At 31.9% G+C, this 13,274-nt stretch overlaps 2 protein-coding genes across 3 annotated transcripts; both read right to left on the bottom strand.

Annotated features, from left to right (window-relative positions):
• Positions 1-32: 32 nt before the first annotated feature.
• On the bottom strand, positions 33-2,253 carry LOC102621096 (WUSCHEL-related homeobox 13). Its single transcript, XM_006473745.4, has 3 exons — positions 1,734-2,253; positions 643-1,047; positions 33-432 (listed from the first exon to the last, which is right to left on the bottom strand). Exons 1-3 carry the CDS (start codon positions 1,942-1,944, stop codon positions 347-349), a joined length of 702 nt encoding a protein of 233 aa, XP_006473808.1. The 5' UTR covers positions 1,945-2,253; the 3' UTR covers positions 33-346.
• An 8,298-nt stretch (positions 2,254-10,551) lies between these two features.
• LOC102619973 (high mobility group B protein 3) lies at positions 10,552-12,206 on the bottom strand. 2 transcript variants are annotated; one of them, XM_006473741.4, is made up of 8 exons: positions 12,042-12,204; positions 11,907-11,955; positions 11,685-11,789; positions 11,442-11,499; positions 11,282-11,326; positions 11,119-11,199; positions 10,945-11,037; positions 10,552-10,840 (listed from the first exon to the last, which is right to left on the bottom strand). In XM_006473741.4, exons 2-8 carry the CDS (start codon positions 11,945-11,947, stop codon positions 10,823-10,825), a joined length of 441 nt encoding a protein of 146 aa, XP_006473804.1. In that variant the 5' UTR covers positions 11,948-11,955; positions 12,042-12,204; the 3' UTR covers positions 10,552-10,822. The 2 variants fall into 2 exon arrangements, with proteins under 2 accessions (XP_006473804.1, XP_006473803.2); XM_006473740.4 differs by having other exon boundaries at positions 10,552-11,037; positions 12,042-12,206.
• Positions 12,207-13,274: the final 1,068 nt, after the last annotated feature.

The raw sequence follows: 13,274 nt of genomic DNA, 5'->3' as shown, positions 1-13,274 counted from the left end.
TCCCTAGAATAAGTAAATTTGAGCACAAAAGCTAAAAAGAAACATTTAACATACATAAGTATTTATATGCATATATGTACATATCTTGGTGTCGAATGCGTGGGTAGATGCAGTCACAAATTAATATTTCTTCCATGCAATCAACTTTAACTACTTAAGAAAGTTTTTTGAGCTCCAACAAACCAAGCTCATCAGAATTAGAATATAGGTGTATTTTAGATTCAACAACAATATAGTTTGGCCACGTTCAATTGTCTTTGTAGATTTTCAGCTAGTAGGTCATATATTTCTTAGCAAAAAGACATGTTCACCCTCCTCAATTAAGCTACTGCCTTCTGGAAGGGCATCATCCAAGCATGTCATATCGGTCTACCTGCCAGTGAAAACTGAAGCTTCCGGGAATTTCCATCTTACCAATCATCTGGTCAATCCCTACACAAAAACCCCAGATTGTTTCAGAAATCTTTTGCTCATTTGTATGAGGGTGCGCCCAATTGACATCAGTATAAGTAACAAGGATCAAAAACAGAAATTTTGCATACCTCTCATGCAACAAAAACTGCCTATGAATCTTAACTTACATGTGACTGAAAATAAGTTTATATTTGTTGAGCAGAACATTGAAGCAGAAAAATTTATTACCTAAATCAGGACTTTGAGGATAGATATCTTCGTCCCTGGGTGGTGGTGCTGAATCCTCCAATGACTGGATGCTTTCCGGGTTTTGCTTCCTGGATTCAGCATGTGTCACTGTCTCTGCTTCTGATTCTGCATTGTTTGGAACCACACCTGATTGCTTTCTCTTTAAACGGGCTCTCCTATTCTGAAACCAGTTATACACATTTGTTTCAGAAATTTGGCCATGTTTTGCCAATTCAGCGGTCATATCCTGGATCTTCTGTTTGCGAGGAGTCCCCTTGCATTCATCGTAAACATGCTCAAGGATTTGGAGCTGTGCAGGTGTCGGGGTCCACCGTTGCCTGGCAGTGAGCTTCTGGCTGCCAGATGCCACAAAGGGATCAAAGTATGGATTCCCCATTCTCATTCCTACAAGACAAAAAAGGCCTCAAAATTTTGCGGGCCTACGGCAAGGTCCTAGTAGAATTTGATTGGATAAATGAATCACGAGAATAATAGCAAGACTTTGATGGGATAAGTAGCTAAACTAGTGAATGGTGCAACAGAACGGAAAGTCTGCTGAAGCAAAAGCAATTGGATACTCGTTGACAAGCGTATTCGATAGGGTTTCAAAAGACTCAAATCAATTTCCAATTTCTCCAAAAAATATACTATAATCATGCTTTCTTTTTTCCCAGAAAACTGGGCTAGTGCCTATGAATATGACATAGCAAGTTTCTAATTTCCTTTCCGGAATATAAGGGGAGGCAGTGGCTTTGCCGAAAAAGGAAAGAATTTGCAAGTGTTCTACATCCACTTAAAGATGATCATTTCTTCATTATATCAATCAGAGATTCTATGCTCGTGTTAATTTGGGATTCAATTATTGCATGATTCAAGTATGGATTTGGGATTTTCCATGTATAAACTGATTGGTTATCGTATCACCTAAATTAAGAAAGCAAGTCGGAGCAAAATCAAGCAACAGAAACTTGCAATGACTAATGGAAAAACACCAAAGCCGCCCCCCCCCCCCCCCACGCCCCCCAAAAAAAATCAAAATAAGATTAAAATAAAACACAATCACTAAAAGAGGAAAGAGAAAGAGAAGAGACCAGCGATTTCATTTTGAGCAGAGAAGACTTTGTGCATCTGAACAAGCTGCTCACAAATCATAGCATAAACAGCGATCTGTTTCCTGAGCAACTCCATTTGTTCATCAGTCATCACTTTCACGCACAACCCATTACTAGTGTCCCCTCCATCTTGCTGAAACTGCCTCTCCATTTCTCCTCCTTGTTGAAAATTTGGCCACTCCATTTTCATTGATTGAATTTTCTTTTTTTTTTCTTTTTGGCTTTTTCTCTTTTTTCTTTTTCCCACCCTTCACTACCCACTTCCAAACTCAAACCATTTCTTTCATTTTTATATAAATAAATTTATTTTATAGATTGGGGAAGAAGAAACAAGTCACTTTAGAGTGCAAGGGTATAGAAACCATTCCATCACCAACACACACACACACACTCACTCTGAATTATATATTTATTTTGGAAACAAACAAAAAGTGTGTAATTGACAGGCGGCGGAGTTAATTGCTCAGTTTAATGCAATTAGAAAGTTGACTGTGCCAAATTAACGCTATAACTTGCGGGTCTCGCGGGTAAGTCATTTCTACTCTTCTTATTCTTTTGAACTACAATCACTCACAGGCGTAGGCGGGTAGGCCCTGCCAAGTCATTGGTTAAATGATCCCGTTGATCAGAGAAACTAGTGTAATCTTTAAATTCGAAAAAGAAAAGAAAAAGAACCTATTGTCCTGTAAATTAATGCAACCGGAGAGCAAAAGGGGCGTAAAATATTTGCCCTTTGTCTAATTGTCTTGCTTTGCTTTATTTATTGGCTGCCAAGTCAGAGGGATGTGATGTGACTGTTCGGTGTCCGCCATGTTATTCCATTGCATGACAACATGAAAACCCATCCATGCCATTCTGTTTTGTGTTACAGTACCTACCTCATACCATTTACCACCGGCGGAGGATCCAGCACGTGAGCAGTGGAGGCTCGGAAAACATATATTTAAAATTTCTAACTGATCCCCATTAAGGTATTAAAAGAATTCTTATAAAATTCATAAATTTAAATTTCAACTTTTATTATTGCAAAAGTCGATACTTTAATTAAAAATAATAATAGCCCACCTCCCCACAACCGAAAATACTTTTTCATTCTTCAAAATAAATTTATATTATTTAAAAATAATAATATCTCATCCTTTTAATCACAAATTAAACATTAATTTTAGTATATTTGTTGGTGACATCTGCATCAATTCTTCCAATTTTCACAACCACAATAAAGAAAGAGCGAAATTATTTGCATTGAACACTTTACTACTTTGCATAGTCATCTACTAAACTTAAAGAATTAAATTTTACAGATGTATATTCTTTAAAATACTAATAAAATCTTTACTTAAAACACTTAAATTAATTTATTTATTAAAACACCAATAAATATATTTAGCACACACGAGAAAAATTTTCAAGAAATTTAGCATAACTTACAACAATGGAATTAATTATACTTTGAAATAATTTTTTAAAAAATAACTTTACTTAATAGTTTTTCTTTAATTAATTTGCTGCACATTCAACGAAGTATTTTTTAACATGTTAGAAACAAAAGTTTTAGGGTTAATGGTAAGAGAATTATATTTTGAATAATGAGTGTGTTACACGAGTGTTTAAAATAATTAAGTTACGCTCGTTCACAAATAAATTATCCTAAATAGTAACTCACATAATGGGTAATTATTTATTCATAGAAAAAATATCTTTAGTAAATGAAATTCGCAGCTCTAGAATTGAATGGGAGATAAATGGATGCATGATTGTTTTGGTTATTTATATAGAAACTAATGTATTTAATAGCATTGATAATGAGTCTAATGCACAATGTTTTCAAAATATGAAAATGCATAAAATACATTTATAAATGTATTAGCAAATATTTTATATATTCAAAATTTTAGTTTTTACATCTTATTATTATCTAATTCACTTCAAATAGAAATTTTTCTATACTATTATGACTTTATTATTTAAAAATTAAAAAAAAGGAAAAAAAAAACGAAATTACGCACATTCTGTTTATGAGATGAAAAATCATATTATAAACCAAGATTTTGATTCAAAAAATTGGCTAATAATTATACGTAGGGGTTGGTTAGTGGGAATTAATTAAATATAGTACAAAACCCATGTTATTTCTTTGCTGGGTAGTGGGTATGGAATTTCAACGTGCACGGGCTGTATCTTATGTTTGGACTTTGGAGTATGATATATATTAAGTCAATATTAAACAAAATGTGAGAGCATACTCTAGCCTGATAAGATGTTAAGAGTTATATTATTTTCATAATTGTAACACACACACACACACACACACACACACACACACACACACAAAAGGAACGAAATTTTACAACTGTTATTTTGTTTAAGTAATTTATGCTAAAGGTTTGAGTCTTTGGAGATGAATGAAACTATCAGCCCTCGGCATATCCAACGGGAATAATAAAGAGGCAGTGTTTAGTGATGAAGCAAACACATGGACACGTGTTAATTTTAACAAACAAATAGGAAAACAACAATTGAGTAATTTAAGGGTGCATTTGGGAATGATGTGTAATTCAAAAATAAAAGTTGTTTGGTAACACCTTACAACTGTGTTTTGGCAGCTTAGCAGTTTTTTTTTTCTCAGTTTTACTTCACAGTTATGGGTTTTATCCACTTCAACTTAAAAGATATAGCATCTTACTTTCAAATGCACCCTAAGAAAGTTGGGTGTATACCTAATGCAAATGTTTTGTTTACAACCCATGCTAAATCTCTTAAGTATATAAGAAAGCTTAACAATATATATGCTGAAAAAATAACATACAAATAATTATTATAATGCCAATTTTTAGTAAGATATATGTTGAGGAAATATGCTTGCATGGATAATTCAGAATATTCTCTGTGAGCTCTTTTAATCATAAAATACTCAAACTCGTGTTTGAGTTAATAAGAAATTGAATCTCAAAACGCACCAATTTGTTTAGTAAAAATGAAAAGACTAAAGGTGATTTTGCCATTTTCTTTTTATTACACTAGGATTGAATTGAATTGAAATTAAATCTGTATAGTGTAACAACAATATCAATTAAATAATTGAAGGTATTTATATTATCAATATCAAACAACCATCAATGGTTAAAGTGGTAACTAGTAAGATCAGTAAAATGTCTGACACTTAGGGCAGGGGTGGACATTCAATTCAATTTTTGTTGAATTGAAACAAAATTGAGATTTGAAGAGTTATCCAAAGTATAAAAGAAAGGAAATGAGCATTGAAGACCTAATTATAAGACTTTAAATTGAATAAGTCAACAAAAATAATGACAAGAAAATTATCATTTTTGTGGCTAAGGTAGAACTTAAGAATAACGAAGCAATTTCTTCATGATCTATATTATTAGCCTTATTTTCTTGAGTCATTTGATTTATTGCATGGTAGATTAGGACATGTTAATTATAATTATTTTCACAAATTAATTAACATAAATCATATATCCTTATTCCAAATTTATACAAAACATATGTGGGAATCTTGTGTTGAGGCAAAACTAACAAATTTATACAAAACATAAGGGAATCGTATGCCCTCAAATAATTAAAAGGAGCACTGAACCACTTGATCTAATACATAACGATATATGTGCTTTAAATCCATTCAGTCGAGGGGTGAATTTTGTTATATGTATTTGTTAAAAGACAAAGACAAAGACAAAAAGCTATAAAGAAAATTTTTTCTATACAAAAATGAAGTTGAGAATCAACTAAATAATAAAATGATGGAGTTGAGAAATAATCATGGTGGTAAGTATGTTGTTCTATTTGGATCACTTTGCTAACAACAAGAAATCATACATCAAACCTCATCTCCTTATTTAGCTCAATCTAACGGGATTGCTAAAAGAAAATATCATACCTTAAAAGAAATGATTAATGTAATGTTGATAAGTTTTGGGTTATCTTAGATGTGTGAGGAGAAGTTATTTAATTACATTTTAAATAAAGTATTCCGAAAGGAAATAGAGAAAACCTCTTATGAATTACAGAAAGGTACAACGCCATCTAATAAATATTTACAAGTGTGAGGGTATCTTGCTAAAGTGATCATTCCTCCATCTTGATTTCTAGTGTATAAGTGGAATATACCAGATATTCACATAAATATAATATTCTAATTAAGAAATGCATAAATATTTTTTTTTAATGTATACTAATGACTATATAAAATTTTGTTATGTGTATTTGTTGAAAAGTAAGGATGAATTTATTTAGAAATTTATTTTCTATAAAATGAAGTTGAGAATCAACCAAACAAAAAAATGAAGGTGTTGAGAAGAAATCATGGTGGTGAATATGTTGTTCCATTTGGATCACTCTATTAACAATATAGAGTTATAAATCAAATCACAACTCCTTATTCATATCAATCTAATAGGATTGCTTAACAAAAAAATCATACCTTGAAAAAAATGATGAATGCAATATTGATAGGTTATGGGGTACCTTAGGATATGTAAAGAGAAGTTGATTTTATTAGCTAATTACTTTTAAATAAGGTGTCCTGAAAGGAAAAAGAGATAATTCCTTACGTATTATTGAAAGGTAAAGTAACTTGCTATAAATTCTTATGAGTGTTGAGGTGTCTTGCTAAAGTGGTCATTTCTCCACCTACAAATATGAAGATAGGACCAAAAACTATTGTTTAGGAAATGCATAATTTTTTGAACATGTATTTACTTGTAAATTCAAAGATGATTCGAGTTCAATTAAATGAACACATGAGCCTATTGTTGAAGATAGTCAGAACCTAGATCAAGAAGAAATTTAAGAATATGAATAATAGGTTGAGATTGAACTTAAATGTAACAAAAGAGCTACTGGAAAGTGAACCTCAAAGCTTCAAGGAAGATTTATAATTTCACGAGAAGACACTTTGTGAAAAGACGCCATTAACAGTTAAATTAAATCTATCTTACAAAATCATACTTAAATGTTTGTGGAACTTTATCTAGGGTGCAAACCTATGTGATATCAAGGAAAAAATGAAAGTTGATGGATTAATTAACAAATATAAGGCTAGAGTTGTAATTAAAGGTTATAAACAACAAAAAGGCTTTGATGATTTTGATATATATTCTTCTGTAACAAGAATAAATTATATTAGGATGATACTTGCAATTGCAACTTTATGTAATCTTGAAGTACTTAAATGGATGTAAAAAAAATCTTTTAAATGGGGACTTAGATGAAGAAATCTATATGGAACAGTCTCCAAAATCCCAAAATAATAATAATAATAATAATAAGGTCTGTAAATTAGTAAAGTCATTATGGCTTGAAAGCATGGGAATTTTGACCCAAGGATTATGCAAAATGGTTTTAAGAAAATTTTGACCAAATGATGATGGCAAATGGTTTTAAGATCAACAAACGTGAAATATGAGTATATATATCAAAGAGATAGAAAATAGCTAAGCTATTTTATGGCTTTACATTGATGACATGCTCAATGTTGGGAATAATGATAAAATTGTTAAGTCTACTAAGAATATGTTGAAGTATAAATTTGACATGAAATACATGAGATCTAGCATATGTCATCTTGAGAATAAAAAATTTAAGGACTTCTAATGGACTTATTCTTAGTCAATTATATTATGTGAAAAAAAAACTTAGTAAATTCAACAAAGATACTTTTGTTGTGACTAAAATTCCTTTAATAGAATATTCTAGAGTGATATAGATTTTGATGTACTTAATAAGCTATATAAAATCAAACTCAATTTTTACAATGAGGAAGTTCAGTAGATATACCAGTAACCAGGGGCTAACCACAAGAAAGCAATAGTAAGGGTACTCATATGCTTATAACATACTCAAAATTACGGGATGCACTATACTAGATATTCAATTGTACTAGAATGATACATTAATATGAATAGCAAAGTGGATGTCTTATGTGAAAGACTTAAAAGTCTACCAACGACTATATGTTTACACTAGCAGGTACAATTATTTCATGGAAATTCTCTAGAAAAAACTGTGATAGTTAGATCTATAACAAAATCTGAATTCATTGCATTGGATAAATATGGTGAAAAAGTATAATAGCTGCGAAATTTCTTAGAGGATATTCCAAGTTGGCCAAAACTTGTGCCATCAATTTGCACTCACTGTGATAATCAATCTGTAATTGGAAGCGCACAAAGCAATATGTATAATAGTAAGTCTAGATATATACGTCAAAAACATAATTAACATTAGGGAATTACTCTCTATTGTAGTTATTTTTATTGAGTACATGAAGTCAAAGGATAACATTGTAAATTCACTAACCAAAGAATTAAACAGAGAGATAGTAGAAAATCATAGAAGAAAATAAGACTAAAGCCCATAGAGTTATAGTTCAAAGGGAAAACTCAGTTATTAAAGACTAAGCCAGGTCACTATAAGGGTTCCTCGTATCTATTTCTATGATGATATAATGATGCTTGTAGGAGAAAGAACGAGTTATGATCTTAATGATTCTTATGCATTGAGAATTTGAGCACATAATAAGGGTTGCTCTTAATTAAGAAATAACCTATGTGAGAGAGAATTGAGGCCACTTTAAAAAGAATTGTATAAGGTTAAATTCTTGCAGAATTAAGTAGATGTTCAAAGGCAAAACAAACATAACACCGAGAATCAGATGTGTGACGAAAGATCTCTGTGTGAAATATATCATTATATGTATATATATGAATGGCAGAATAATTTAAATACATTGTGTCTATTAGATAATTAAAGTAAATATGTTTTTCTTAAGAGAAGGTTCAAAAATTGAGACCTATTTATTCAGTATCTGTGTTGAAATTTAACTATTTTTGTATTATGATTGCCCATCACGGAGGCTTGCTTATGTCAGAATCTGTCTACGTTCCTCAAATTTACCCCAACGTTACTCTTATGATTATTTTTCTTTGTCAAATTCAACACTCGTTTGAATGGAGAATGGTGTTGTACAGGTTTAACAAACAGAGGAATAACTTTAAACCACGCTGCGCCGCGACAATTCGTTAAATTTGTGAGATGGCCGTCCGTTGCCCATGTGCCCAACATCCATCGTATCCGACTCGATAATGAGTGAAGATATTTACAATATATTAATATTTTATTCTAAATATCTAGCTCTTAAAAGAATTTAGATTCTGCCGGCACTAAAGTGAAAAATCTGCTTCCAATACCGAAAAAAATATCACGTATCTGTTCTGTCAATACATTTAAAAGGGGGACTCGTAACTAACGGACAAATAATAGTTTACCGTTGGGTATAGAGTCAGAAATCGAACGGCTGTTAGATTATTAAAAAAATGAAAAAATACATGGTGGATTTACGGGCTAGAAAAGTCACTAGGCAACTGGCCTTTCTTCCTCTTCCTCGAAAGCCGCTGCTGATTTGAAAAAATGAAAATATTGGGGTTATTGACTGATTTTGATTTCTCTTGCTGGGGTTATGATTATGGAGTAACAATAATTTAATTTTAATAACGTTTGGTTGATGAATAATGATCAATTTTCAAAAAGGCTAGTAATTATTTTGAGGTCGATGAATTAAATCAATTTTATCTTTTTTATGTACGTTGATGATCCTGTTTAGAGTGACAATTTTTTGACAGGTTCATGTATATAAAAATTATTCTTTTGTGGATTTTGCCGACAATTTTGAGAAAAAATATTTATAATTGGTATTCTTTTTGTTAGGTTATTGTTGGATACTGCCCTCGTAATATTTTCTTTTTCAATTGCACCCCTCTCGAATTAATTTTCTAGGTTTCCCATTGTCTTTGTGTGTCCGTAGCTCGCGTGGGTATTTTTATTTTCTTTTTATGAAATATCTTTCCTACCAACCACGCCTATTCAATCACTCAATAAATTCAAATTACAACCATTTATTATCGACACATACAGATCTATTTGTACTTGCTTCATCGTTAACAATCAAATATACCTTGATTAGCCTATCATAGTAATATGTTACCTCATATAATATTTACCCAAATACCTTTTTTTACTATTTTCTTCAAATATTTTCTTACACATTCATTGAACAGTCTCCATCTAATAATAAGCCCAATTCTTATTCCAAAATGTCTTCTCCATCTTTTATTTCGATCCACTACACTATTCATAATTTATTGCCAATAAACTGATTATTTCCAAAAATCAATCATATATAGCTGAACCATCCAACATATTCCAATTTGTAAAAATTAACCCAACCCACGAATGACTAGAAATTGCTTGGCCGTTTAATCTATTAATCACAGCGAGCAAAACAGCAAATACTTTTGTCCGGCAGCACCATCTTCAAGTAAAAAGTCAAAAAGGTTTTCCTCAAAACTGCATAAAGGAGCTGACGCATAACATTTTTCTGAGCCAAACAATAACTATGTGATTAGGCAAAAGGCACCAAACACATTGTAACCAGAAAAGATAATTTATATTGCACTTGAATGCTTGAAATTTAGCACTGGCAATGCCACAAAGGATGAATTCTACTCTACCAATTTGCAGCCACAGATTGACAAACAATTTAGCACTTCAATGTGCTTATTATCAAAATAAATTATTTTAAGACATTCCATTCATTAAAAACATACTTCAGCATCCAAGCTGCTCAATCATAAGCCATATGACATCATGCAATCCAATCATGACCTAACCATGCAAATGCGTTAAAGATTAACTATAGCAAATGTAACTAATTTCCTTAGCATTACAAAAGATAAGAAAAAACCATCACCACCATTCATCATCAAAAAACATGGGATTTTTCTACAAACGATGGAACGCCTTAGCTAAATCATTAAGCTTTAGAACACAGTACATATAGAGCAGTGAATCTCCCACCTACAGCTATTAATTCTTCGAAAGGCAGGCATAAGAAAATGTCGAGGGAGAAGCAACATGATTCTCTTACATGATGATGAAGATGATGAAAGCATCCAAAAAAATTAACATGGAAGCACAAAGCATTAACATATGTTGTTTGAAACATTGTCACAGCCTAACATGACTATGCTAATTTCTTCCTTCAACTTCTATTCATCATCATCCTCCTGCACAAAACCAAAAACAATAAATCAACAAACAAATTCAAGAAAAACCACATAACAATGATAACAAGTCAAACTAAAAATCAAAACATCCCCAAAAAAAAAACCTCGCCACTGCCTTCTTCATCATCATCCTCATCATTCACCTCTGACATAGACTTCTCAGACTCCTCTTCTTCCTCCGGCTTAGTTCCCTCCGCCTAAAAATCATCATCATCAATCCAATTAAATAACAAACAAGATTAGACAACAGATATCATCACAAATAATCAATAAATCACCTGTCTCCTATTGTAGTTTTTCATATCCTTCTCATACTCAACCTTGCGCTTCTCTGCCTTAGCAACATACGGTGCTTTATCCTGTATTAATCGAATTCTAATTTAATTGCAAAATTCATAACTGCATATTTAGAGATCTTCAAACTAACACTAATCCACTTACAGCTTCAGACATTGACTTCCATTTCTCACCACCAGCTTTACCAACCTGTGAGTACATAAATACAACAGAAATAAATCAATAATCTAACAACAACAATTATTATTATTACTGAGCACACAACAACAGCTAAAAAATTCATATTAACATTATTAACACTTACAGCAGCAACTGATTTGTTCTTAGGATGATCCTTCTTGTATTGTTCACGGAATTCTTCCCTATATTCATCGAACCAATATCAATACTCCATAACTCGCTCACTTTTTTTACTTAGGTGACGAAAAAAATTCTCATGAGTCTTATTTTATCACTTGTTAAAATAAAGGCTTATGGCGCAAAAAAACAGAATAAAAATAAATTAAAAAAAGGAAGAATGATGATAAGATAAGATAAGATTCATTACATGAAAACAAAGAAGGCGCTGGCTGGCCTCTTTGGCTTGTTCGGGTCCTTAGCTGCCTTTCCCGATTTTCGTCCAGCTTTGGCAGGCTTCTTGTTCACAGAGAGCCTATAATCAAAAATGAAAAAAAAAAGATTAATTAATATATTCATCTAGACAGATCCGAGATCTAACGGTCAATAATCGATGAACTATTTTGATGAATTTCGTAAAAAGAGGACTTACTTGGCGTTTCTGGTATCTGACTTTGATTTACCTCCTTTCATTTCAAATCCTGCAATATCAACAACGGATCAGGCAGAATTAGAGCTAAAATCGAACAAATTACGTGAAAATTCGTCGGAATCGAACGAGAATTACCTGTTTCTGAAGAAAGATAGAGCTAGGGTTAGGGCTTCAAATGAGAGAAAAAGAGGAAAGAGAAAAAGAGAGAGACGCAGATGTGAATAGCGGATGCGTTGTTTGTGAGCTGCAAGAGAAACGAAGGGGCGGAGATATTTAGTGGAGGAATGGAAATTGAAATTCAATTGCGCACGAAATGAAATTTGGGATTTTAGGGGTTTAGGCGGGATTTCGAAATTTATTGCCACGTCATCTATCCGAGTGAGTTCGTTGGATTGGGTGCGTCAGTGTTAAAGCTTGAGCGTTGATTTGCCTTTGTGTTTTCTTTTGTGCTTCTTTGCACTCTCTGCGTCCATGTGCTTCAAACGTTATTTTCTGCATTTGCGCTAGATGCGTTGGGTTTTCGAGTGAGTCGGTCAACTGGCGGCCCATATGAATACGGGTCGGATTAATAGATCCACATGAGCCCAAATATTACAATCTGTTTAAGAGAAATTAAATGGTTATTAATTAACATATTAATGTTAGAAATCCTAATATTTAAGTCTTAATTGCTATTGCATTTATCAACTGGATGTTAGTATAAAGTAATTAGTAATTCTACATTTATCATGTAATAGATGAGTGGCACATAATATTAAGATTTAAATATCAAGATCTCTAACATTATTTTAGAGTGCGTTTAGGGGAACTAAGCAAAAAATACTTTTAATTTGACTTTTTTCCCCAGTACATGATTTAGACCGTCGGTATCATGCAATTAAGAAGTTCATACGTTTGGTTTATTTAATTAAACACATGGCTGTTTCTTGCAAGTAAGAATAATTAAGGGTTTGTTTGGGCATAATTTGGAATATCAAGACTTAAAATAAACAAGTATTTTTCTTTAAATAATTACTTCCTCTTTAAATAATCAGAAGAAAATTTTCCCTCCACTAATGCACATAAATATACTTAAATTTTATGTTTTTAAAATTACTGAATTTGATGGGAGAAAGACAAAAAGGCTATTAGAAAATAAGAGTACAACTACTGCATAGTAGTTTAATTATCAAACCCCTCTACTTAAAATACTCAACAAATAATTCACCCAATAATAATATTATTAAGTTATCTTATAGTGAAATTAGATGACGATTTAATCAAAACGACTTCACATAAGAGATTTAAATAAATAATTTAAAAAAAAAACTTAAAAGCAATGTTTTTTATAGTTAATCAAAGACTTCCTTTTTAATACAAATTACATGA

The sequence above is a fragment of the Citrus sinensis genome, chromosome 5, assembly GCF_022201045.2.
Source record: "Citrus sinensis cultivar Valencia sweet orange chromosome 5, DVS_A1.0, whole genome shotgun sequence".
Classification (NCBI taxonomy): domain Eukaryota; kingdom Viridiplantae; phylum Streptophyta; class Magnoliopsida; order Sapindales; family Rutaceae; genus Citrus; species Citrus sinensis.
This window is presented reverse-complemented; position numbering and strand designations above follow the sequence as displayed.

What these genes read in the sequence shown, in the direction of transcription:
- LOC102619973 (XM_006473740.4), bottom strand. Translation starts at nt 11,947, where the DNA reads ATGAAAGGAGGTAAATCAAAGTCAGATACCAGAAACGCCAA. An exon ending in TCAGATACCAGAAACGCCAA is followed by an intron (nt 11,790 to 11,906) that starts GTAAGTCCTCTT and finishes TTTTGATTATAG; the next exon opens with GCTCTCTGTGAACAAGAAGC. An exon ending in AAAACTACAATAGGAGACAG is followed by an intron (nt 11,038 to 11,118) that starts GTGATTTATTGA and finishes GATGATTTTTAG; the next exon opens with GCGGAGGGAACTAAGCCGGA.
- LOC102621096 (XM_006473745.4), bottom strand. Translation starts at nt 1,944, where the DNA reads ATGAAAATGGAGTGGCCAAATTTTCAACAAGGAGGAGAAATGGAGAGG. An exon ending in TGCTCAAAATGAAATCGCTG is followed by an intron (nt 1,048 to 1,733) that starts GTCTCTTCTCTT and finishes TTTGTCTTGTAG; the next exon opens with GAATGAGAATGGGGAATCCA. An exon ending in TCCTCAAAGTCCTGATTTAG is followed by an intron (nt 433 to 642) that starts GTAATAAATTTT and finishes GTTTTTGTGTAG; the next exon opens with GGATTGACCAGATGATTGGT.